The 25,844-nt window shown below is 43.1% G+C and overlaps 2 protein-coding genes across 5 annotated transcripts in view; one reads left to right on the forward strand and one right to left on the reverse strand.

The window, feature by feature from the left end:
• Positions 1–630: 630 nt before the first annotated feature.
• Positions 631–9,688, reverse strand: LOC116321028. Of its 3 annotated transcripts, none has more exons than XM_039599240.1 (5): positions 9,587–9,688; positions 7,773–7,812; positions 4,484–7,520; positions 2,898–3,041; positions 631–1,387 (listed from the first exon to the last, which is right to left on the reverse strand). In XM_039599240.1, exons 3-5 carry the CDS (start codon positions 7,497–7,499, stop codon positions 1,269–1,271), a joined length of 3,279 nt encoding a protein of 1,092 aa, XP_039455174.1. In that variant the 5' UTR covers positions 7,500–7,520; positions 7,773–7,812; positions 9,587–9,688; the 3' UTR covers positions 631–1,268. The 3 variants fall into 3 exon arrangements, with proteins under 3 accessions (XP_039455174.1, XP_031596633.1, XP_031596634.1); XM_031740773.2 differs by lacking the exon at positions 9,587–9,688 and adding an exon at positions 9,314–9,439; XM_031740774.2 differs by lacking the exons at positions 7,773–7,812; positions 9,587–9,688 and adding an exon at positions 9,314–9,454.
• The window catches only part of vsnl1a (visinin-like 1a), a 42,765-nt gene continuing 25,908 nt past the window's right edge, over positions 8,988–25,844 (forward strand). Inside the window, exons 1-3 of one of the 2 annotated variants that reach the window (XM_039599241.1) lie at positions 8,988–9,006; positions 9,964–10,008; positions 21,496–21,662. In XM_039599241.1, coding sequence (XP_039455175.1) covers positions 21,501–21,662 — 162 coding nt within the window. In that variant the 5' untranslated portion in view covers positions 8,988–9,006; positions 9,964–10,008; positions 21,496–21,500. Of the gene's footprint in view, positions 9,007–9,465; positions 9,576–9,963; positions 10,009–21,495; positions 21,663–25,844 lie in introns of those variants that run through there. The other variant, XM_031740821.2, reaches the window with a different exon arrangement.

Raw genomic sequence — 25,844 nt, forward strand, 5'->3', positions numbered from 1 at the left:
TCCAAAATCTTGAAAAACAGGAGTGAATACAACACTGCTCAAATTGGGGGATGCCAGTTAACACTAAAAGGACCAAATGGAGCCAATTTGAAGAGAAATGTCCTGATTACGAAACAAAATCTGTCATGTGACTTGTACTTTTTCATTTCTCTCCTTTTTAAAAAGAACTTATAATCTGTATAAAATTCTGCCATAGTAATGGCAATGCTATGATACAAATCCCCAATGTGGATATGCTTTTACTTTAAACAGGTGCAGCCAGTTGTCACACACTCCTCCAATTTTATAGAAAAGAAAATGTCTGAATTGAGAATAAAAACCATCTTATTCACTTTACAAACGAGGAGCTGTGAATGTAGGTATGCAAACCTTAAAAGCACTTCTGATACTGTTGTTTTAACTTGAACTGAGGTGTCCCTTCCACTGCCTGCAGCCAGCATAACCACTGCTGACTCAGAGTTCAGATCAATGCACCAGCTCAGTTCTGAAAGAGGAGCTTACATTGTTTTAACACTAAATACACAAGGGGAGGAAATTTGTAGTCATTTCATGAATATTGGCTGTTTTTGTGCTTCAGTAGTTTGTTTGAAAGCTGTTTGAGGACGCTACAGTCGCCCAGCTGCTGAGAAAAAGAAAAAGCAACAATCTGATCAAGTTTTAATAACACTGCAGGAAACTGCCACTAATGATGGAATAACATTAAAACAAGGAAAACTGTACAAATCATGGATCAGAGTTTTCCAACAGATACAGCCATGCATAGTGTGGACATCAGAAACATATTTTAATAAATAACATATTTTAATAAATAAAACAGTTTCAGTACTGAACTCCAGCTAAGCAACAGGAGAACTGCTCAGGACAACAGTAACAAAAAAATGCAAAAATAGCACACCATACCCACACTGTCAGCTAGAAAGAAGCAGATAAATTCTGCATATGAATAAGTAAATAAATACATAAACACCTGAACGTTTTGTCATTAAAAACCTGAATATTTTTCCGGCTTGGACAATGTGGAGAAATACTGAGAACGGATCCTTGTCAGGATATTTTATGGATCGAAACATCTTTGGATAAAGGGGGAACTAAAATGTACAGAAACCTCAACAACTCGGGAAAAAAAAACAGCGACTTGATGCAGAAGAAAAAACAGGAACGCTGTAAATCCGATAATAACCCTCGAGTTCTTGAACACTGCATCAAAAAGCTTCAAACGAGGTTGTTTACACTCACACACCGCTCACCCTTGATTGCATGTCCAATGTTCACTTATAGGGGCGGGGCCGGTGCAGGTGTTTGGTCTTGGCTCTCTTTGAAAGTCCAACCCGGATTGGCCGTGCACATGTTTTCAGCGGTTCTAGTCTCCTGGGCTGCTCAGGTGCTCCTGCACACATCACACACATTAAACACATCCTTGAGTCACTCAGGTATATTTGGTGACTCATGTGACTTCTGTCTCAGAGAGTGACACTACATGCAGTCCATTTCCTACTAAACATTCTGCTCTCTATATTTTTAAAAGTTCAATCACTCCTAACCAGCTATTCCTGCACCTTCCTGTTTCTCTATGGCTCCAGAGACGAGTCAACAAGACATTTAAAGTTCTCTGCCCGTGTTAGCTGGCACCAGAAATACTAACCAGTAAAACAAATAGTATTTGATTAACATACAAAGACATTTACCTGTAGGTGTTACTACCTTGCACATGCAGCTGTCACAGTAAATTGGCATATAACTACACAACTGAAGCATCACATAACCACATTGTGCAGATGCATGTGGACATTAAAATGCAAGAAAACAGGCTGCTTCTCCTAGTACTGCTAATGTTAGCCACAATCAGCAACCTGAGATGACACTGTGTGCGTGTTTGCAGTATTATACACAGCAAAAATAAGTGGCACACATTTCATATACTAAAGCTGAAAAGATTAACATACTCTTTATCAATGTGCTGACAGAGTAGCGCTGCTATTAGACTTATTCTGTCCCACATACAGAAAAGGAGAAGACACTGCATCTCCAGGAAGGCAGGTGGTAAGATTCCTCAGAGGCAAGCCCACTTTACTCCCAGCAGAAACACTTGGGGTTATAAATGCAGTACAAACCCAGTCTGTTCAAATGTCTATTTTTGACATATTAAAGCGATTAGCCTAAATTATTACTGAATGATCTACACTATTCCCCTCTGGCCAAAATAAAAAATATCAGCACTGTTTCTTTAAATCCTGGGAAAAAATCTGAATCCCATCCAAAGTGTTTTATCCATGAGATGTTTTTAAGTATAAGCTCAGCCTTTACATATAACTCACTGTGGCTCAGTTGTTCCATAAGAGTTAGACACATAAAGGATGGAGACCACACTTCCTGTTTGTGCTCCATCTCCCAGGGCTCTGAAAGCAGCATATTGACAGGGAGAGAAGAAGGACTCGCTAATTCTGTCCTACTGTATTTGCTGCTCTGTTTACCCTTCAGCCCATGTTTCTGCATTCGTGGAGCGCGTTATCGTTCCACCGCAGCATATTGTGGAAGGGGAGGAAATATTAATGAGAGTACGCTGGTTGAAACGGGTTGAAACGACAAATCAATAAAAGTAATTATATTTCCTCAGTGAATTAACCCAGCTGACCTTTTAATCACCTGCTGCTCTGTAAAAACAATGTTAACTGAAAACAATGGAATAAAAGAGCGCTTAACTCTAATTAAACAACTCTCATGAAATGTTTTTTTCAAGCCTGTCATTTTTCCTTCTGACATTTTCAACCATGTTATTTATGCTAATCACAGAGACACTTTGTTGCTACAAGGCTCCTTTTCTTCATAAATATATTCATCTTTGTTGTTTATTTCTTTTTAACAGAGACCAGAAATATTGAATTAAATCAACTATGAACCTCTGTGTTTCTCTGCAACAGGTGCTTCCCAGCACAGGTGTCCGCTAAGAGGCACTTCCTGCTCTCCGTCACTACTGACAGCAGTCCGAGAAACCACTGGATCACCTTCACACATGTGCAGGCTGTGGTCCTCGGCAACATCATCTAAAAATTAGAAAACAATAAACAGAAAACAATATTTTTTCCATTGAGCAGTCAAAATCAGGACAAACTGGCAGAATTATCAGGATATCCAAGAAGAATCAGTTGAGCTCCTAATTGAACCAATATATAGTTATATACAGTGGATTATGGACAGTATATACATGATGAAAGTTATCCATTGGTTTATGCAGCACTGTTCTGAAGCCTCTTGACGACTGTCACATTTATCTGTTGAAAGTAACTTTAGGAAGGATGACTGAGAACCCTTGCTTCATTTTTCAGACACTGGACTCAAACAGCTGAAGTTCATCAAACTTTTTCTTCCATGTGAGTCCGTTCTACTTATTATTTTTGATAATTTTAACTATTTTGCATATCAAGTACATGCTACTTTAAAAATATGATTTAATTTGCATTTATTTACTTAAATTATATGACAGACATCTAAGGAAGCTTTTGATTTCTGGGGTCAATTTGACCCAAATGTAAAAGATATTAGTTTTTAGTGTGATATAACAGCTGGGATGATTTAAATTAAATGGGGTAAAAGTAAAATTTCCTTGTCTTTTATCAGGTTCTTGCACTTGAGCAAAGTTTAACAAATTGCTTTGAATTTTATTTTGGGGTTTTTTTTGGTTGCTTTCATATCTTTTTGTAACATTAAATAAAAACATTAAGGTACAATAATTAACTTGCTATCTTGTTATCTTGCATAGTCTGAGCACAGTCTTATCATCTCTGTTAGTCTGTCAGGAAATCATGAGAAACAAATACGTGTATTTCCGCAAACTATTCATTGATGATTTATTCATGTAAGCATGCTAGCTTGGATTTGGACATTTAAATTAGGACAGTCTACATGAGGGCTGTCACAATCCTTGAACTTCAAACATAATACCGATACACAGGAAAATACTCGTCACTTGAAAAACAACTAAGAGGCGCTTACTATTAACCACAGCTGCGAGGTGGTCCTGTAATAACATGTCATGACTAATGTGGTTATTTAACTGCTAACAGTTCAGTGGGTGACATTAAAGTATGCACTCGTAACATTAACGTTTATGATAACTGTTCAGTACTTCAGTGTTGTAGTAACAGGAACTTTCCTGACCTCTTTAATACTTCACAAAGTGTTTTTCAGTGTTTTGAATGTCAGTAACAGGAAGTGCCGTGTGCCTGTCTGGGTGAAGTTAAGTCAGCTGGAGGAGGTGAAGACAGCACTGCTGGTATTGATGCAGTTGCAAATTAGTACATCATCTTAAATATAATTTTTAGTATTGATTTGAATTTAAGTATTAGTATTTTTAACAACCCGAGTTTACACTGTGCAGCTGAAGTATCTCATTTGAACGGCCAGAGGAAACGCCTGGGGTACTTACTGCTGTGTCTCATGGGCGCAGTCAGTACTACTGTGTTTGCTCTGTCCTACATATACCTACCTGATGCGGCGCCTCTGTGGCGTCCCACGTCTGGACTGGTGAGACGTTCTGTCCGTTCTGAAGCGCTGCCTTCCAAGACTTTAGTTCTGTCAGTGCACTGCTCAGGTGAGATAAAGTCTGGTTTGCAGTCATTTTCAAAGTCATTTCTACTGATCTCAAAAAACAAATTCAGCTCTTTCAAGACCGAGTCGAACTGGTTTTTCATTTCAAACTCAGCACAGCTGTTCACACCAGAGGCAGGGCTGTCACTCTCAGCGGAAACAGTAGAGGACATTAACTCTGGGTTTAATTCATCCTGAATGTGCTCAGAGGAATCACAGACCGATTCACAGTTAGGCTCTCGCTCAGGCCATTCGAGAGCAATGGCATCTGCTCCTAAGATGAAGTTTGGGAGTTCATTACAGGCAGAATTACTGCTAAGAAGCCTGTTTGCCATGTTCTCAGTGATACACTCCTCCTCCTCTTCTGGTATCCTCTCATGCATGTTGCTTTCTGCCACTGACATAAAGTGGTATAGCAGTCGCTCGGGTGTTTTCAGCCGCTGCCCGGGCAAGCGGACGAGGACAGGGATGTTGCCCACTCCAGTGGCGTCATCATCATCATCTGGTGAGAGTTGGATCTTTTCGAAAGTGTCAAACCCCTCCGGCACTAGGTTACAGAAAGCAGATGGCAATGGGGAAAATCTGTCACTGCAGTTTATGGAAGTGGGATTACTGTGAGCCTTCTGTGAATGGCTTAAATTGCCCTGACACGGTACGACTGCATCGGTTGTTGAAGAAAAACTGAAGGCTAAAAAGTCAGCTTTATTTTCAGCTTTGTCTTGGCAATCAGAGACACAACTAAGCTTGTGTTCTTGTCCATCTTCGCTTCCCAAGGGCAATTTGCTCCACTCTGTCCATTCGTCAGCGCCTTCACCAGATGACAGTTGAGTCATGTCTGCTTTGTGGTCATTTTGCCGCTGAACATAATCCTCAGATTGCACCAATGTCTCTGAGTTTTCAGGCCCATCACTTTTCATTTCGTCTCCAACTTCTGTCACTTCTTTTCTTTCCTCTTCTCCCACTTCTGTCATGGAAATGTCAGCACTGAATGGTTGGTCAGACAAACGCTCGAGCTTGCTTCTTTGTTCAGTTTCGGTGAGCTTTAATTCATTGTCCCATTCATGTGCTTCACCCTTGTTCCACTCAGCCTTGCAATCACAAGTAAGTACTTCAGTTGTGTTATCCTTGTGCTGTTCATTCTGCAGTAGAGGTTTTTCCTCCAACTCCACTGTTCTCTTTGGGTTCATATATTCATTAATTTCCAATTCTTTCACAAAACAGAAGATTTCTTTGCTTTCTTTTATCACAGCTGTCATGTCCAAGCTGTCAATTCCTCTCTGTGAATGTTCGACTTCCGACGTCTCCAGGTGGTCAAGCCTGACAGAAAAACAGCTGGAGCGACTCTGCTCTTTGAACTCATGTCCCATGGAACCGTGGCTTCCTTCTATTGCATGATCCCCAGGAGGGAGAGGCTTTGTAGGACTCCTGCTGAACCTGGATTTCCATTGACAGTCGCATTCAATGAAAGTCGTGTGTGTTTCATTGGTGGTGATGGAAGAAGACTGTGGTCCTGCCTGACAGAAGTCATCGTTTGCACCTTCCTGATGCCATGTCCTGCTTTCATTATTAAAGCACTCTGTCCGGTCGGGACATGAAACCTTTTCTGATGGCCTCATGTGGGAATGGAGTGGAAGAGGCATTTCCATCGTGTCAACTTCTACTGATGGAGATAATTTGGGACCTGCAGCGCTTGCTGAGTTACAGCAGTTTTCTTCAGCTTCCCTGTCAGTTTCACTACAGATCGCAGGGTCAATTACATGGAAAGGGCCTTCATCATTATCTCCTTCAGCCAGCTCTTGACTGATTCTATCCGGCAATGTAGTCACTGTTGTGTGATCAGCTGTTTCACTCTGAGCTTTGGCTATTATCTTGCAAGCACCATCCGCTCTTTTTTCCCCACAGAGGTCATCAACATCGAGATTCGTGCTCTCATTTGCAGGATTTCTTTCTAACATCACATCATGAGAAAGAATTGATCTTTCACCGCATTCGGCAGCAAAAAGGATGAGGCCTTTCTTATTAACTTGGCCTTCGGTTTTCCCATCACAGACAGAAACATTTTCCTTCTCACAGAACTGTAATCCTAAATCATTTTTTTCCTTTTTCCCAACTTCTGCCAAGTTCCCAGAGGGCTCTTCTACAGGGTCTGAACAGAGTGGTTTAGAATCTGCATAATCACTGGAAGATCTCTTACTCCCACTCTCTTCCTTAGTAAAAAAAATATACTCATTAAATTCAGGTTCAGTCCTCTTCTGAGTCGTCTCTACAACTTCAGCAAATTGGCTCCTTGTGCTACAGAAACCTCCGTCACGGACTGATTCTTTATTAGTACAATTAGGTTGACATCTGACCTCTTCATTTCTTGTCTGCATTTCGTTGACATTTTTTTGGACCTGTCTCCTGTATTTTTCATTTCCAGTGGAAGGACTGCAACCGCCAGGGGTTTGATCTTTAAGGGATGTCCCTGGTAGCCTGCCATCAGAATGACTGGATGTGTTGGTACTGGCTATGGTGGCAGATTCTCCTAATGAACTATCTGTATCATCTGACTGGTAAAAGCTGAGTTTGTCTGTTTCAGTAACTGGAAGCTGCTCCTCTTTCCCCAGGAGTAGGTAGCTCTCAGTCAACGCAGTATTAGGACTGACATCAGACTTAGTGTCTTGTGGTCGCTCCTGAGATTTCTCATCTTCCAAACATTCAAGTGTGCTAATCAGGCCCTCGGTTTTCTGCAGGGTACTTGCTGATGATGGGGAATGATTAGTTTTCCTAAACGTCAAAAGCTCTGGAAAGTCGAACCTGCTTAACCCACTGTGGTCATTCATCACTCTACACTCAGGTCTGGATCGTTTTGGGGAGGGTGGTGACGTGAGCTCCCTCTCTGTTTGTGAGATGTCAACATCTTGTGGGACTTTCATGTTCTCATCGACTTATAAAACCTAAAAAAACAAAACAAAAACACCACAGTGTGAGCTCTGCATCTGGAAGCTACACAACTCAAATCCAAGTGTTACTCGTCAAATAAGCAACCATGTCCAGAATGTTGCTAATACAAAACTTACTGTTGGCAAATAACATTTTTATGAAGAAAAAACACAGTCCAGAGGCTGGATTACAAAGGCATCATTATAACAATGCTGGTGAACAATGAGCTACTTTATCATGTACCAGCAGCACATGCAGCATCTCACCTTATGACTCCAATCACATGGAACTAATCCCTCAACAATCCTTTAAAGAAACAAAAGATAATATTGTGTTATTCTAGTATCACGTACTGATGTGGTTTCTGACCATACCACTGATGTTTACACACTATGCACCTCAGTACCAGTACTTTGTGTACAATGAGCATGATAAGCCTCTTTCTTATAAGATATTTTGACTGATCAGATAACATATTAACAAGTTTTACTAGCATCTTTTACATCAGCTCCCACAGGATTCAACTGAGCCATGACCCTATAACCTAAAACTGAAACAGCTGAGTGGAAGTCAGTCAGCATTCATTTTATGATTTGTGGTTTTAACATGTCAAACTGATGCCATTACCCACACAAAAGACAGAAGGAAGACTTTCAGGACAACAGGGTGCCTGGCATATCTTGTCATACATAAATACTGTAGCGGTCTACTACATGATATATACACTATATGGAGAGTATTGGGTCACACCCCTTAACGTTTGAATTCATGTGTTTTCAGTCCCATTGAAACAGGTGTATAAAACCAAGCACATAACAGTGCAGTCTACCTTTATAAACATTTTTTGAAGAATGGATCACTCTAAAGAGCTCAATGATTTCAGGTAGGCCACTGTAATAGAATATCATCATTGCAACAAGCCAGTTTGTGAAATTTCTGCCCACCTAGATATTCCAATCAACTGATCAACTGTGAGTAGAATTAATCCAAACTCAAAGCATTTAGACACCACAGCAGTTCAGCCACAAATGGCACACCAGGTAAACTTACAGAGCAGGGCTGCTGAGGTGTATAGTGTGTCAAGGTCACTAAGGCTCTGCTAACTCAATTTTCTGTAAAGCTCCATTAACATCAGCATAAAACTATGCACCGGAAACTTCATGACAGCTGCTGTAGGTGTAGCTTGTAGCTGGCTTAGTAAAATAGAATAGAATAGAATGCCTTTATTGTAACTATACAGTTGTACAATGAGATACAGAGCATCTCCTACTCAGTGCAAACATGCTGGGGGGCACAGTTCTGCAGCGCTATATACATATGGACAGTAAAACAACCACAAAAGAAATTTTCCAAAGACAGAAAACAGTGTAGATGTTAATGACCACTGTCGTGAACAACGATCAAAAAACTAAAAAAGGCCATGAGATTGCTCACCACACGATGGAATATTTCATTATTGTACCCATCCTACTCTAACAAGGTAGTCTGCAGCTAGCAAAGGTAAAAAGAGACTTAGGTTTGCTAGCTGTTAGCCTTCATTTAGCCTTTACCTTCTAGCCATTGCAACAGAACTAACAGTTTATACCAAGTGCCTGCCTCTTCAGAGATCCCCAAATTACTCTTTAAAGTCACTTGTAATAGTATAACTTGGTTTTCGTAGTATGTTAGGTATAACTGCTGTATAGAGGTAATATTTACAAGTGAAGCTAGCTGGCTTCTCACTAGCTTAGTTCGTTATATTGCTATAATAATAAAGGAAAATATACTACGACTTTGTTTTACACTGTAAGCTATAATGATCACTTACTCTCCAGATGCTGTAAGTTAAGCTTTTTGCCCACGTTTGTTACCGTATGAAGGAAAGCTTTTTCACCAGGCTGCTTTATTTACAATCGCTGGCTAACTGACGTTGCTACTGTCCCACATTTGGCGCGAAACTAACAGGGCTGATTAATATGACGTAACTAAGGTTTAGCTAACATAAACTCAACGCCGTCAATATTAGCCTCTGCTCTTTAACACAACCACTCATTGAAATGTGTATTTCTGACACTGGAAGGCAAAGAAAGGTTTGTATTACTTTACAAAATATTATTGGACACAAACGCCGGTGTTTGTCTGCTCCTCGCTGCCTTTATTGTCTGTATCGCTGATCCACAGCCACAGGCTGGCAGCGGGAGCGAGGCAGACGCACACTGCGCGCTCTCTCAGTATCTGTCTCCTCCTCTCAGCACATCAGCAGCAGTTTGTGTTGCGCAGCATCATCCTACGGACCTGCACAGCTTTCTCTCTGTAAAAGCCCGACTTCTCCCCAGCATTAAACTAAAATTAAATAAATCCAACAACCCAAAAGGCACAGCTAATCTTAAGCTCGACAAAAGAGCATTTCTTGCTGTTTCCGGTACTCGCAGGTGTTTTCTTTCTTTTTTCTTTTTTCTTTTTTTCGGACCACTCCAGACACCAGACCGGACTCCACACTCGTTGACTCCACACTCTCGCAAGGTAGGATGAAAGCTTCGCGTAAAATGTTGACATATGCATGAAAATCTCATTATTGCACTGCTCGGCATCATCTCAATTTATATATATTTATATTTATATCAGCATGATGCAACTCAGTGCGTCATCCTTTCGGTATCATAAGGCTAATGTATCGATGTATTGGGTTTGAAGTCCATGTTAATAAGGACACACACATACAAATATATATATATATATATATATATATATATATATATATATATATATATATATATATATATATATATATATATATATATATATATATATCAGTACAGCCTTCTGATCATATCGCATTAGATAAACATGGTTGTTTCTTACCTGGGTTTACTCTTGCTGCTTACACACACACACCCATAAAGCTTGTGGATTTAACAACAAAAGTGTGGGGAGCGAGGCTGTTCTGTGTAACAGTGGGGACTGTGTGAAATTTGACGATTTGTACTTGTGACTTGCGTGGGGTGGGCTGCTATGACATGGCACCGTGTGGTGTGATGTGCTGTAGTTTGTCACTGGTGCTGATGTTGCGCAAGGGTGTGTGTGTGTGTGCATGCAAGAAGAAGACGGGGGTGTGGTGTGTGTCCTTAACCCCAATCACCCTCAGTGGTTGTTGTTTTTTTCTTTTGCAAATCAATCTTGCATGAGCACATCACATCCACCAGCCCCATCCAATCATTGTTGCCCCCCCCACCTCTTCTACAGACACACACATTAATCTCTCCTGTAATATTTGCCCAAATTAAAGCCTCAGATTGCTTTGTTCCTATCCTTGCTCGTCTTAGGACTCTGCCCGCCTCTCAAGGTCATCCCCTGTTTGCAAATAATGGTAAAGGATAGTGTTATGTAACAGCCCACAGCCTGGCTCTGGAGCAGGTCTGTTGTGTCAGACCATACCTGTGTGCTGATGTGTAATTACATGATGTGTAATTACTATCTGTTGAACCCTCAGTGCACTGTGAGACAAAGGGCTATGACTCAGATTTGGAGTCAGCATGGCGCTCTGCTCTGCATCGCACTGCAGAGTGACCCCTCGTCCCAGACTCAGCCCCACTCAGCTCTCTTGCTAAAACAAACCACTGGCTGATGATGCACCAGCTGCCCCTCTTGTCCCTTTGTAGATGTGAGTAACCGCCTCAAAACATTACAATGCATATAATTAAGTGCCATCAGGCGTATTTTTTATTTTTTTGGGGGGGGGGCGGGGTTGGTCACCCTAAGTCTCCAGTCACCCCCTGATTGCTTTCCTTGCCTTTATCCCATTTCTAGCAGTGCACCATCTCTCTGGTGTTGGAGACAGTGTAACAGAGTAAGCTGGTGAATGGAAACGAGTTTAGTCATTATTGCATTTGTTAGCCGAGAGGCGACGTTCATGTAAAAAGATACTTTTGATTCCATTTCTCATTTTATTTCGATTGAGTAAACATCAACAACAGGGGGAAGGTGACAGGGAGCTACCGGGCTCGTAGGCAGCTCGCAAGAATGACAGTCAGTGGAACAGCAATATTTTCAGATACACAGACCATGTGGGTTGCTTTGATACAGCCGATAAATACGTCACTCAAATCATTCGCTGCAGACATAAATAAAAGGTCTCAGAAAAAAAGGCTTTTTAAAAATGTGTAGGATGAAATAGTGCCACGTATCACCTCGCACGTCACTTTAAAGGTTGTGCAGGTTTTATATGAAGCGAGATGGGGTGGGAGGTATCAAGATGATGTGTGACTTGTCAATTTTACTCCTCGAGAAAGGATATAGTTGCATTCTATTATATAAACACGATATTCATTTATAAGGCCAACTGATGGTGTAACAGTGTGTGTGTGTGTGTGCGCGCTCGGTGTGTGACATGCGGTTTTTATTCAGCACACCCAAGAAGGTGTCGACATATTTGCCTTGCCAGAAGAAAAAATACTAAAAAGCTGTTGGCAATGATAATATATCAATTATATTTCTGAGATCTATGTGTTAACTCAAACTACACATGGAGTTAAGGTTGTAAATGGTCTTACTGCACCACCAGAATCCATAACTTCTTTACCCACGGCATATGCATCGGCCACCGTGTTAAACTTTGAGCACCAAGCTTGTCTGGTGACAGTTCCTATAAAGGACGTCTCCTGTCACCAGTGTTGTTAAAGCTGAACATCGTCCTGCTGACTTTAAAGCCCATCAGCCTTTTTTCTGATGTTACACAGCATTTATGTGTCTTAACTCTTTCAGTAAAAATGACAGTCATTTACTTCCAGAAACCATGACTCAAGAGCCGCACCATGAAGCTGAAACCATGAATTTTGTGTACCCTCCCCTCCTAAAGGCTCAGCTATAGCACCGTGTGGCAGAACAGCTCACATAGTGCTGTAAAGCTGGATCCTAGCAGCACGCTGGCACACACTGCAGATGCAGATTCAGCCCTTGTTCAATGACTGGTGAGAGCAACACTTGCATTATGATGCGACGCTATTGTTAAGCAGGTTTTGAATGTTTTAGAGGAGAATTACCATTAAGTAGTGCAGAAGATGTTTGTGTCTTTTATCAAAAGTGCATTCAGTCCCTGGAGGTTTTCACAGGTAGCGTGCGCTGCCGCAGCACTGCATATGCTGCTGCTTGCTCTTACTGTGCTCAGGGTGCCTTGAGATGTTCCTCAAATGTTTATGAGCTCCATTATCTCTGGGATGCAAAGTGCACTACAATTCATTCTCAATCAGCGAGCGTCTGTGATAGACTTGTGGTCCTAAACACATAAGTAATGCGTCCGTACATGCACACGTGCTTTATAAATACAAATGCATTTACTTTGTCTCTCTGTCACACAGTCACTTACTCACGTATGCAGTCACATAACAGTAAGTGAGACCATCTTCTGCTCACATCTCTCCCAGGACACGGTGGCCTCCTGCTGCAGCTGCTGCCTTCTGCACACAGGCTCCTCAGTTTCACTGCAACACTGAGGGGTTTTAACCTGATGCTACATCCGTACTTTTACTCTTGGACTAAAAATTGCTTTACATGATTCCGAATATTTATTTATGCGCCTCATAAACAGAAAGCTTGAACAGCAGGTGGGAGGGGCTTGCTTCCTTAGGATAGCGATATCTGCTCTCTGTGACATCATACAGAGCCGAGTGTAGAAGGATATTATCTTCAATATGAGCCAAATGCTCAGGCATATTGATCACTTGTACATACGCCAACGTCGTTATTTTAAACTTTTTTTAACGTTCAATATGAGCACTCATCATTGTAAAGTATATATATTGTATATATTACAGTAAACATGGCAACAAAGGAGCATCTGAGTTACACACTTAAAACTTATTTTGTTATTGTGATTTTCTAATATTTAAAAGCTGGGGTGTCGTCATATTTTGCTCCGTCGTGTCAGAAATATTTATTTTAAGGAGCCGAGTCAGCCATGTGCTGTTCTTTTCTTTTTTCTCTTTTTTCTCATTTGTAATTAAAAAAATGTTTTTCACAAAGGAGCCTTATTTCACAATATAGCAGCGCTTTAGCTTTACAGCTGATTCACTTCTGTTGAATAATTGCAATTGCTGCCAAAAATCTTAGAAATCTAGTTTAGTAGATTCTCACATTGAAAGCACAGTGGAAGGATCACAGGCTGAGGTATGAATGAGGAAACTGTACAGCTTCCTCTTCTTTACAGAACGAGCTAAAAGCATTTAGGATGCCCAGCGAGTCACAATAACACAGGCGTGCTTTTCTGTGCTCTTCAACAGCTACTGTTCGAAGGATGCAAGGTTTTTGTGTTTTTTAACTGAACATTTTTGAGTGTTCAGGTTGTATAATCTGTGTTATAACTACGAGAGAAGTATGTCTGCATTTACAGGTCGTGGCTCTAAAGAACCAGCTGGTGTGAATCAATGAGATGTTACTCTGCTGTAGCTTTATGTCCCAAAGTGTCTAAGCTCAGGTAATGATTAGCTCCAGTATCTGCTGTATCTGAGTGGTCTGGTTAATTTGTTGGTTTGAATGAATGAAGACGATTAAAACAAATTATGAACACACTGATGTCACGCAGCAGTCCTCTGACACAGCTCCTCCCTCTGTGTTGTTTTTATTCAGTGAGTAGCACACACAGTAGTGTTGGGATGTGTCCACTGTACTGCATCTGTTGGGCTGCTGTGATATCAGATTTTTTTCCTGAATTTTTGGCTCCTTGAAAAGGCAGATCCAAAGGAAAATTGAAAACATTAAACAAAATCTTTAGTACATTTTCTAAAAGCAGTTTTGCTCATTTGAGCTTCATTTCTTTTTTTTATGAGGCACTCGACTTATTTGAGTGGATATGAGTTCATGTTATGTGTGGCTTAGAGTCTGACTGATATCGGGTGATTGATCTGTTTTTCTGTCAGACACAGAACATAAACGTTTCCCTAACATTTATGATCTGTAGTTATTTTTTTTCTTTATAGCCAAAGATGGGCAGTAACACGTTGTAAGTAACTCATCGTGTATCATGTTTATAAAGTAACTAAGGAATAAAGTAACTATTTACTTTTGAAAATAAGTAATCATTAAAATAATAGGATTATTTTCTTGGAGAAGTAATCCCTAATTAGTAACTAATTACTATTTTCAAGTAAACTGACAAACACTGTTTATAGCTAACTGTTGTATTTGTGGCGTTCAGAATGAGGAAGTTGCAGAGTGCCCCCTGCTGGACAAACTGTGCAATGCCAACACTTAAATATGGTTGAAGTCCTTTCTCTTCTTTACTGTTTAATTTTCACTTATCGACCGTTATATATTCTGACACTGATGAGTGATCAGCAAACAGGTATTATCAACAGCCTGTTGTTAATATTGGCCTGCTGATAAATCAGTCAGGCTCTAGTACAACTAAATTAAGTGCCGTAGGAGTACTGGGCTCGCGAAAGTCGTTAAGTGTAAATTGAGCACTTGTTATCTTAGCTCAAAGATTTTAGGCCAGCAGTAGAAGGATACAACATTGGTATTAAAGTCGATACCAGCGCTAGCTAGCTAACAGTTGCAGAGTTTACTCAGGCCAACCCACAGTGTTAATGTTAAATTGGTGTATTCACTGTAGAATAATTTCACTATGTGTGCACATAAACATGAAACTTTGTTAAGTGCACTCGTGTTCGTTCACAGCTTGCTGTTAAACATCATATACTACACAGTAAACATGTAGAATACATAGATAGTGTAACGCTGTGTCCACACAGGAAGCAGTTTACTTGTTGTGCGTCACACTAAAGCTAACGGTTGGTCATGAGCAGAGATTCCAAGCTCTATCTCTCTAATGTTTGCACTACCCTTTCGTATGTCAGCCACCAGCATCCTGCAGTTTCATCGCTGGTCCTTTCAATTGCTTCCCTCAGAGTTGGGAAAAGTTTGCATTACATCCTCACCGTGACTGTCATTGTCTTTCTACGGTCTCTTACTGAGCATTAGGAAAAAGCTCAGACATTCTCCATCTGTATTCTCCTCTCTCTTCGTTCCTCTCTGCTTCCATCTTTGTCCCAGTTTTGGCTGGATTCCCACCTCCACCTCCCATCAGGTATTAAACCTAATGGCTCCGTGTCACACTGTTTCTGATTTAATTGGATTTTTGTTCATTGTTATCAAAACTTCATATTTTCAGTACAGTCTGTGTCATAGTGCACCCGCAGCACTTCACTTTAATTCATTATGAGTTCATGTATTTGTTGAAATTTCCATGTAGCTTGCAGACAATGTGGTATCACACTTAGTCATTGCATAACTCAAATTTCCGTTTGGTACGTTATTAATCCAAACCGTCTCTATGAACTTGGGTCATGCTGAGCTGAGCTGGAAAAAACTTTTTGAAATTGGCTTTCAGGACAAAGTATATTTATCTCCCGTAGACTAACGGTTCCCAGATTTTGGTCCAGGGAGTGTCTGCGCTGCTTGAAAAAGCACTTTTGAAAAAGAACTATTTCATTTTTCCCCGTTTGCTAAGAATAACTTTTCTGATCTGATGTGTCACTCTTTCCACTGTTCGAGTTCTCCATCAACAATCCTGCAGATGAATAGATTAGATCAAGCAACTGAGATGTCCACACACACACACACACACACACACCATCCGTATCATTTCACGATGTTCTAAAATAGCCTGACCTGTGGTTTAGGGCTCATAAAAAAGAAATGCACTGCTCTTCATCATAGTGAAAGAATACAAACCTATTTTAAACCTCTAGGAAGACGCTTGAGTTAAATGAGTTAAAAGGTCCCTTGATGATAACTAGATGGGACTGATACTCTTTCATGTTTGTAACATATTAACCAAAATGTTATCACTTTAAAATGCAATAAAAATGCGTTTTTGGGCTTTGTATTTTTCTCCTTATTATATTTTTCCATTACGATACAATGTCACGTATTGCTTGCATTTAACATTGCACGCTTCACATCGCTGGTTATGTATTTGTTTTTTTAATTTGGGGATTCAGATTTAAATACTCTTTGAGCTTGGGCACCTGACATCCTTCTGACTCACAGCTGTTATGCTTCATTTCACCTCCTCGCTGCCGACCTAGCACCTTTCGTAGCCCTTTATTGACTTTTCTTTTGTGAACAGTACTGCTTCATGAAATGAAGGTCTTGCTCTGCTGCTGCTGCTGCCCTCTCTTCTGTTCAGTGAGTGAGCAGCAGGGCTTCAAAAACCTGCAGTGGCTGTCAAACATCGGGGCGGGCCCGACTGCTGTGGAAAAGATCCACCGTATGTGTAATGTTGGTCGGGTGAAATCAATGCACATGGGATATACTGGGAAAAATGAATATTCCTGATTGGCTGGCTGCGTGAGGTTGCTGAGTGAAATAGGTGAAAAAGATTTATAAGGAGTTACTCCAAAGACGTCCTTGTGACTGGTTTGATTGGTTCACTGGTATGGAATACGTGTCTGCAAACACTAATAAACTATTTATTAGAAAATCAAAGTTGCATCTTTTGAAATGTGTCGGTTTGAGCGCTGAGGCGCAGCTTTTATTTTGATGGCAATCATTGCTTCACTATAACCTGGCAGCTAGTTAGCGAGTGCTTGCAGATATGTCAGCGTCTTCCATACAAACTTGTCTTCTAGCAGCCAAAGGAGGTTTTGGATCTGCAGGGGGTTGCCAACCAGTCACTAGGCTTTCATGACTGAGGCTTAAGTTGCATGATTATGAATATTGTGGGAAAATAAACATAAACAACAGAGAGTTATCAGATGCTACTGAGTTTTAGTTTACTGAAATTCAACTTTTTAATAATTAGATAAAAAATTGTGGGGTGTGCAGGAGTAAGTTTGGCTTTCAAGATAAAGCGTGAGACCTGCAACCTTCTCTCAGTGATCTTTGTAAATGCAGCCAAAATCCCAGCACAGTCAGTGTCTCTGCTGTCTGCGGATGGTGATTGTTGTCAGATGATCTCGGCACCCCTGCCTCTTATTTTACATAGAAGAAGGGAAATTTGCTTCTCGTCGAGCATTGATCGTTTTGGAAAGTTGCCCGGGTGCTGTCACCCACATTTAAAGCAGAATGACCACCGGGGTATAACAGCGGGCGCGCTGTGACAAAATCAGGTCCAATAGATGATCAATAAGCAAACTTGGCAACTGTAAAGGCGTTGTTAATTTAATAACTTCTCACAGTGCGCGGCTGCTGTTTGGCAGCTGTGAGAGGATCTTTAAGAGCCTCACAGGGACATTTTGATAAACCAGTCCCTGCTCTGCCTCTGCCACACAGTAACAGTGTGACCCTGCCAATAAAATCAGAGCAAAACAATCATCTTTCTAAAGTTTGAGCTCTTTTTATTTTCTCCACATATTGAAGCCACGACACGCCGAGGAAGGTGCTCACGCAGAGACCGTCTGGCACCACACATCACATACTGTTGCTGCCTCACGTCCTCCTTGGTTTTTTGAGCTGAAGAGATCTAATAAAACATCTCAGGAGAGAGCGAGAGCGGAAATGTTCCAAAACTCGAAACCATCATTTTCACATTAGGATAATTATGAGTTGGTTAATGCGCTAATCAAGGCCATAAAGTGGCAACATCAGCATTACGCAGATGCAGGCAGCTCGATGGAGGAGAGGCAGCTGGGTGGCAGACGGAGAAATTAAGGGACTTTAAACCAAAACATACTTGAGTGTTTCAGTGGGTCACAGTCACAGTGGGTTAACTACCTTAGGATCCTAACATGTCATTGGTACCCTTTCCAAAACCAGAGATTCATTTTTAGGATTTTAGGATGCGATTCTCTCTGTTTGAGAGGAACTAAAGGCCAGAATAGAAAATGTGGTTAAAGGTTTTTAAAGATTTTAATGTAATGTGGTCTTAAAAATAATTAAAAGAAGGACAGGGCAGGCACACACCCTACGTAAAAAAGCTTTTATTTCCATAGACTGGTAGTCATCTAGGATAATTCTCTTATTTATACCAAAGCTGGGTTTAATGAATTTAATTCAAAAGCTCTGATGAATTTCAGTGGTTGAGTTTTCCTTTAAAAACATCCATCCATCTTCATCCGCTTTATCCGAGGCCGGGTCGCGGTGGCAGCAGCCTAAGCAGAGAAGCCCAGACCTCCCGCTCCCCAGCCACCTCCTCCAGCTTATCCGGGGGAACACCAAGGCGTTCCCAGGCCAGCCGAGAGATATAATCTCTCCAGCGTGTCCTGGGTCTGCCCCGGGGCCTCCTCCCGGTGGGACATGCCCGGAACACCTCACCCAGGAGACATCCTTGTCAGATGCCCGAACCACCTCAACTGACTCCTTTCGATGTGGAGGAGCAGCGGCTCTACTCTGAGCCCCTCCCGGATGGCCGAACTTCTCACCCTATCTCTAAGGGAGAGGCCAGCCACCCTTCAGAGGAAGCTCATTTCTGCCGCTTGTATCCGCGATCTCGTTCTTTCGGTCACTACCCACAGTTCGTGGCCATAGGTGAGGGTAGGGGCGTAGATCGACGGTAAATTGAGAGCTTCGCTTTTACACTCAGCTCCCTCTTCACCACGACGGACCGGTGCAGCGTCCGCATCACTGCAGCCGCAGCACCAATCCGTCTGTCGATCTCCGGCTCCCTTCTCCCATCATTCGCGAACAAGACCCCGAGATACTTGAACTCCTCCACTTGGGGCAGGAACTCATCCCCGACCCGGAGTGGGCACTCCACCCTTTTCCGGCTGAGAACCATGGCCTCAGATTTGGAGGTGCTGATCCTCATTCCCGCTGCTTCACACTCGGCTGCGAACCGTTCCAGTGTGAGCTGGACGCCTTCACCTGATGAAGCCAACAGAACCACATCATCCGCAAAAAGCAGAGATGAGATTCTGAAGCCACCGAAGTAAAAGCCCCCTGTATCCGAGGTTCGACTAGCGGACGAACTCTCCTTTCCAGCACCCTGGCATAGATTTTCCCAGGGAGGCTGAGGAGTGTGATCCCCCTGTAGTTGGAACACACCCTCCGGTCTCCCTTCTTAAAGATGGGGACTACCACCCCAGTCTGCCAGTCCAGGGGTACTGCCCCTGATCTCCGCGCAACATTGTAGAGGTGTGTCAACCAGGACAGTCCTACAACGTCCAGAGCCTTCAGGAACTCGGGGCGGACCTCATCAACACCAGGGGCTCTGCCACCAAGGAGTTGTTTAACTGCCTCAGTGACCTCGCCCCCGGAAATTGGCGGGTCAATCCCCTCATCCCCAGACTCTGCTTCCTCCTCGGAAGACGTGTCAGTGGGATTAAGGAGGTCCTCGAAGTATTCCTTCCACCGCCTGACAATTTTCTCAGTCGATGTCAGCAGCACTCCGCCAGCACTATACACAGTGCAGGTAGAGCACCGCTTTCCCCTCCTGAGACGCCTGACGGTTTGCCAGAATCTCTTCGAGGCAGTCCGAAAGTCTTTTTCCATGGCCTCTCCGAACTCCTCCCCACCCGAAGAGTTTTGCTTCAGCCACTCCCGAGCCGCATTCCGCTTGGCCTGTCGGTACCTGTCGGCTGCCTCCGGAGTCCCACACGCTAACCAAGCCCGATAGGACTCCTTCTTCAGCCTGGTGGCTCCCTTCACCTCTGGTGTCCACCATTTGGTTCGGGGATTACCACCACGACAGGGACCAACCACTTTGCGGCCGCAGCTCAATGCAGCAGCTTCGGCAATGGAGACGCTGAACATGGTCCATTCGGACTCAATGTCCCCAGTCTCCCTCGGAATGCTGTTGAAGCTCTGCCGGAGGTGTGCGTTGAAGATCTCGCGGACTGGGGCCTCTGCTAGACGTTCCCAGCACACCCTCACCACGCGTTTAGGTGCACCGGGTCTGTCCAGCGTCCTCCCCGCCACCTGATCCAACTCACCACCAGGTGGTGATCAGTTGACAGCTCAGCCCCTCTCTTTACCCGAGTGTCCAGAACATATGGTCGCAGGTCTGGTGATACGATTACAAAATCGATCATCGACCTCCGGCCTAGAGTGTCCTGGTGCCACGTGCACTTTGCCACTCGTGCCACTCTTATGTTCGAATAAGGTGTTCGTTATGGTCAAACTGTGATTTGCACAGAAGTCCAATAACAAAACACCACTCGGATTCAGATCAGGGAGGCCGTTCCTCCCAATCACGCCCCTCCAGGTCTTGCTGTTGTTACCCACGTGAGCATTGAAGTCTCCCAGCAGGACAACTGGTGGGGCACCTTCCAGCACCCCCCCACCCCCCCAGGCTGGGTACTCTGAACTGCCACTCGGCGCATAAGCGCAGATGACAGTCAGGACCCGTTCCCCGACCCTGAGGCGCAGGGAACAAACCCTCTCATCCACCGGGAAAAACCCCAACGTACCGGCAGCAAGCCCGGGGATATTAGAATACCCACCCCAGCCCGCCGCCTCTCACCAGGGGCAACTCCAGACTGAGACACAGTCCAGCCCCTCTCCAGGAGACTGGTTCCAGAGCCCAAGCCATGTGTAGAGGTGAGCCCGACTATATCTAGCCGGTACCTCTCATCCTCACACACTAACTCAGGCTCCTTCCCCACCAGAGAGGTGACATTCCATGTCCCTATTGCCAGTCTTGGCAGCCGGGGATCAGTCCACCAGGGCCTCTGCTCCTGGCCGCTGCCCAGCACACAATGACACTGAAAGAAATTATATTGAGACGAAAAAGACAAAAGCATGCCTTTTTCAAACTTGATACATTTTCTAGCACATTTGTGTGTCTTTAAAAACAAAGTAAACAAAAGTGGGCCAAGCAGCTGCTCAAAGGCAGCGAGTCTGACAAACTGACCCTGTTATTATCCAAGAGGTACAAACAGCATTTTGCTCCATTTGTTTTAAAGGTTATTTTTAGATGCAGCTTTGGTGTGTGTTTCCTTTCGACTTTTCTGCTTTCCACCCCAACGAATCGCTCTCCAGACTTTTACTGCAGATTCACACATGGAGACGTTCTTCTTTGTGCTCTGTATTAATGTAAAGATGCCGTGTGCCCCCTTTGTGCTTTGCTTGTTACAGAAAAAATGGGGAAACAGAACAGCAAGCTGACCCCTGAAGTGATGGAGGATCTGGTGAAGAACACAGAGTTTAACGAGCACGAGCTGAAGCAGTGGTACAAGGGATTCCTGAAGGACTGTCCCAGCGGCCGGCTCAACCTGGAGGAGTTCCAGCAGCTCTACGTCAAGGTGAGGCTCCACTGGCTCACTTTCAATTTGATGGACTGCACACGTATTATGTGCTACTACACGACACACTGACTCTCCTGTAGCTCAGCGAGCATGCATTCACAGAGCAGTAGCTGTTTGGTGTGGCTGCTAACGGTGAGGGTTAGGCAGATTACAGTAGAGGGACAGTGACGCTGTGTGAGCAGGATGAGGAGACTAAACAGGCAGCAGTACAGTTTGCTTCAGAGAGTGTGAAGAAAAGCCAACGATTTCAGCCAACAGGCACGTCTATTTTAAAATCACATTAATCGTCTTAAAACATCTTAAATATTTTACACATATTTTCACCTACGAATGCTGCAATTACTTCGGTTGCAGTGCACTCGAGGGTTAATGACATAAATCGGTTATAAAACTGCTATTTCTAATCATCCCGACTACACTGCAAAGCTTTTGGTTAACATTTCCAGGCGAGAGGAAACAACAGAAGTGAGAAGAGGAGAGAAGCAACGGGAGAATCCGTGCGAATGCGGTAACTTCTAAATACCCTCGGCTGTTGTTTCCACAAGCGTTAGATGGTCTCCTGCTTGGGAGTAAACCATCCGCTGTCTCCTCTGAGACCAGTTCACTGAGCTCAGGAGTGGAGTTCAGTGTTCCCCCACAAAGACCAGTAATAAACCAAAGACCAGTAAATACACTTTGTTTTTGTGTTTATGTCGGTCGAGGTGAAACGATATGTTGGACCATAAACAGCTGATGACAGAAGCAGCGCTCTCAAGCGCTCTTCCTCTCAGCCGCCGTGGCCCCGCCCACTCTCACCGCCTCAACTCTGTGAATTCTGCGTCTTCATATTGATGCACATTTTGTTTCGCCATGTTTTCCTCCTCGGTCACGTTAGGTTGGGGTTCAAGTTAAAAGTCGGAACACGGTCCAACTGTATGATGTCACGCCATGGTTCAGCAGGGTTATATCATATTTATAACACGTAAAAAACAAGCAAACAAACTATTTAAGTGTCATATACAGGCAAACAATAAGCTCGTGTGCTGTTTTTAGCATTTTCATACATCTGAGGGTAGTTTTTAAACCGAAGGAACAAGCTGTGAGCACAGTGTTGAAAAATGCTCCATAAAGCTACATGAACCTGCAGAGTTTACTTAGTATGCTGAGCCCTTATGCCAAAACATATTTATTACATACAGCAGGATCTTACTGGGCACTTACTCAGACCTTGCGCATCTCATCCAGCCCAGTTTAACCGGTCCAGTTAATGAGTAATTCTATCTGATGGGAACTTTAAAACATAGCACTCCCCAAAAAGTTTATTTTTGTGTTCTTGAGCTGAATGCACACTTTGAAATTGTAGTGAATGCAGCAGCAGGAACATCTGGAGACCAGAAGCATTATGAAGCTATTATAAAGGTGGAGTTCACTGAGTGAATCTAATCAGCATCATCAGCTTAAATCTAAATAGATGTGTGCTACCCTTGATGTAACCTAACATGATGTCCACCACAGATGCTCTGCACCAGCACAGTACATTACTGTAAACTCCACCACAGTGCTGCAGGCTAATCTCTTTAGCTGCACACACTCCCCAGTTTTTTCCTGCAATCTTTGGATAACAAAACGTTAATATACTTCGGTTTGCACGGCAGGATGTTTCCCGCTATGAGAAAGCATTACCTCAGCAGCACATCTTTTCAAAAGCCTTGAAAATGAGGGTTTTACATTTCCAGTCTAACAAATGTCACCGAGCAGTCCTTACCTTTAAATATCACCTCCGTCTTTTTCTTTTATCTCGCACTCTTTTCTCTGCCTGGGAAATAGCAGCTGGACCTGCAGCTAGCAGACACACTGTGCGACAAACTGTACACGTATGTATGTTGGCTGATATTTGTAGTACCGCAACCGAAACTTATAGACATCTACATCAAAAACGCTGTTCTGGATCATCCCGGCTCACTTCCACCCCTCAGCGTAGCTCTATAGACGATGCATTGATTATGTGTTTTTCTCTTTTGCATCTCGTTGCGTCCGATAAGCACCAGCGACGCGTGGATGGTCTTCTGTGTCTTATTGTTGATGTTTGAACAGCCAGTGATGTGAAAAAGTATCTCCCCATAAAGTAAAAAGCCTGTTTTTGAAAACTGGTGGGAGTGAACAGTAAAGGTATTTCTGTAAAAAGCATAAATACTCAAGAATAGTACAGATACATGAAAATTCTACTGAAGTATAAAGTAATTGTACTTCCTCACCTCGACCAGAAGTCGCAGTCATTAGTTGGAGATAAAGTACTGGAATTTCAGGGGCGGGACCACGCCTACCACATCTATGCATGTTCCCCCCCAGTTCTACAAGCTGTTTGTTGTCGTTTCCGTGCCCCACCCTCCCTCCCACTTCTATTTAGTACATGGGGCTGTGCAAGGCCCGAGAGATGGCGCCAGTCCCCTTCGAGGCGTTCCCCAAACCGCAGCTCAGTTGGAAAAGTTTAGCCATCATAGCTCGTGTAACAGTAATAACTAATATGTTTTGGCTTAATCAACAAAGATCAGGCGTGCTGATCACCGCTTTTCCACAGAGAATACAAATCTAGGGGAGCTCACAGTACACATCAGTGTGGGAGGAGCTATTTTTCCTTGCTGCAGTGCTAGCGGTGTGGATTTTAGGGTTTCTCCACAGACTAATTCGGACTTTGAGCCTTGTGCTCACCTGACCTCGTCTGAAATGACCAAAGTTTCCTGTCACAGGCTGCATTTTCTAAAGATCGAAAGCTGAGTCTAATGCCTTCCCAGATCAGCCTTATCCTCGAAGGTTTTTAAGGGCTTCTTTTAGTCCACCAATCCCAGAGTACAGTAAAGGTGACCGGCTCCCTCTGGTTCAGTTTAGCAGAGATTTTGCATGTGAGCAGGTTTGCAGTATAATGACAGTGAAACTACCAGCAGTCAGTGAAGTGAGTAGGGTAGGGTGATATTGTGGCATCAGTGTTAGTCGTTAAAGATGTGTTAATTTTAAAACCACTATAATGTGTACTTAGTGAGTTTTCCCACAGTTGGTGTGAGCAGGGCTGATTGGAGGCTCACTTGAGTGTACTCTGAATCACCACAAGAACCACTGAGGCAAATTACGCTGCCATTAAAAACCCTTCTGGGTTTGAGCCGGCATGCTGCCATGTTCCCATTCGCCTCTTTTGTATCTGGGCAGAAAACCATCAGAGAGGCTGATATCAGAGGCGCACAGATGATTATCTTCTAATGCTAATATGTATCGCACCGTATCTCATTACCTCTGACCGAGCAGTGCGAATTTATCCCATGATTTATTCATTTAGTCTTACAAAACAAGGATGAACGCATTCAATGATGATCCAAGAGTAATAAAATAAAAAATGCAATAAAATAGCAAAAAGTGGCAAAAAACATCGACTTTAACAATTATTCTCTATTAGCAGGAGTGCTTCTACTGACACCGCTAAGAGAAAAAGGAAAAGGAAGGTTTTCATGACTCGAAGGGATCCAGCAGATCAAACTAATCCACCTTTATTTATTCACACGTGTGGCAGATCATAAGCAGTCCCATCAGCTCCCAGCACCCTGTGAGAGGAGCAACCACTTCTGAAACGCACAGCCCTAAAAACACTGAGTACGTGAAAGTGCAGCAGTGGGCTTCCGTACTATCTTGCTGTTACATCAGGCTTATCTCAGCATCTCGCGTCCTCGTTCCCTGCGTGTTTTAACTTTAGGAGTTCTCATGGAAGAAAGCACTCTGAGCAAGAGTAAGAAGAGGCATTAATCTTTCATCAGGAGTGCCAGGAAATGCTTCTTAACCAGAGGGAGTTACTGTTATGTAAGACACGCCTTGCCAGTGAGGTCATCGGCGCACTTCCTCTAAATGCCGTCGGAGGTCTTGCATCAGCTAAGACCAGCTGTAATAAAGAAAAGAAAAACTCAGAAAGGAAACATCGGAAATGAGTGAAGGTATTCTTGGAGAAAAGAACCTGAACAAAGAACGTCTGTCAGGGCCAGAAATGACATTTTCCATTTGGATCAGTTGCTCCATTAAAGTCTCCCGAAAGGCTCCGAAAATCTTTTGAAAAGGACGGCGCAGAAATAACCCGGGCTCCTGATGGAAGGAAACAGGCACAAAAGAAACCCACGGAAAAAGAAAGAAACCTCTTTACCTCTCAGTGCGACGCACACAGGA

Source organism: Oreochromis aureus, linkage group 15, assembly GCF_013358895.1.
Source record: "Oreochromis aureus strain Israel breed Guangdong linkage group 15, ZZ_aureus, whole genome shotgun sequence".
NCBI classification, from domain to species: Eukaryota; Metazoa; Chordata; class Actinopteri; order Cichliformes; family Cichlidae; genus Oreochromis; species Oreochromis aureus.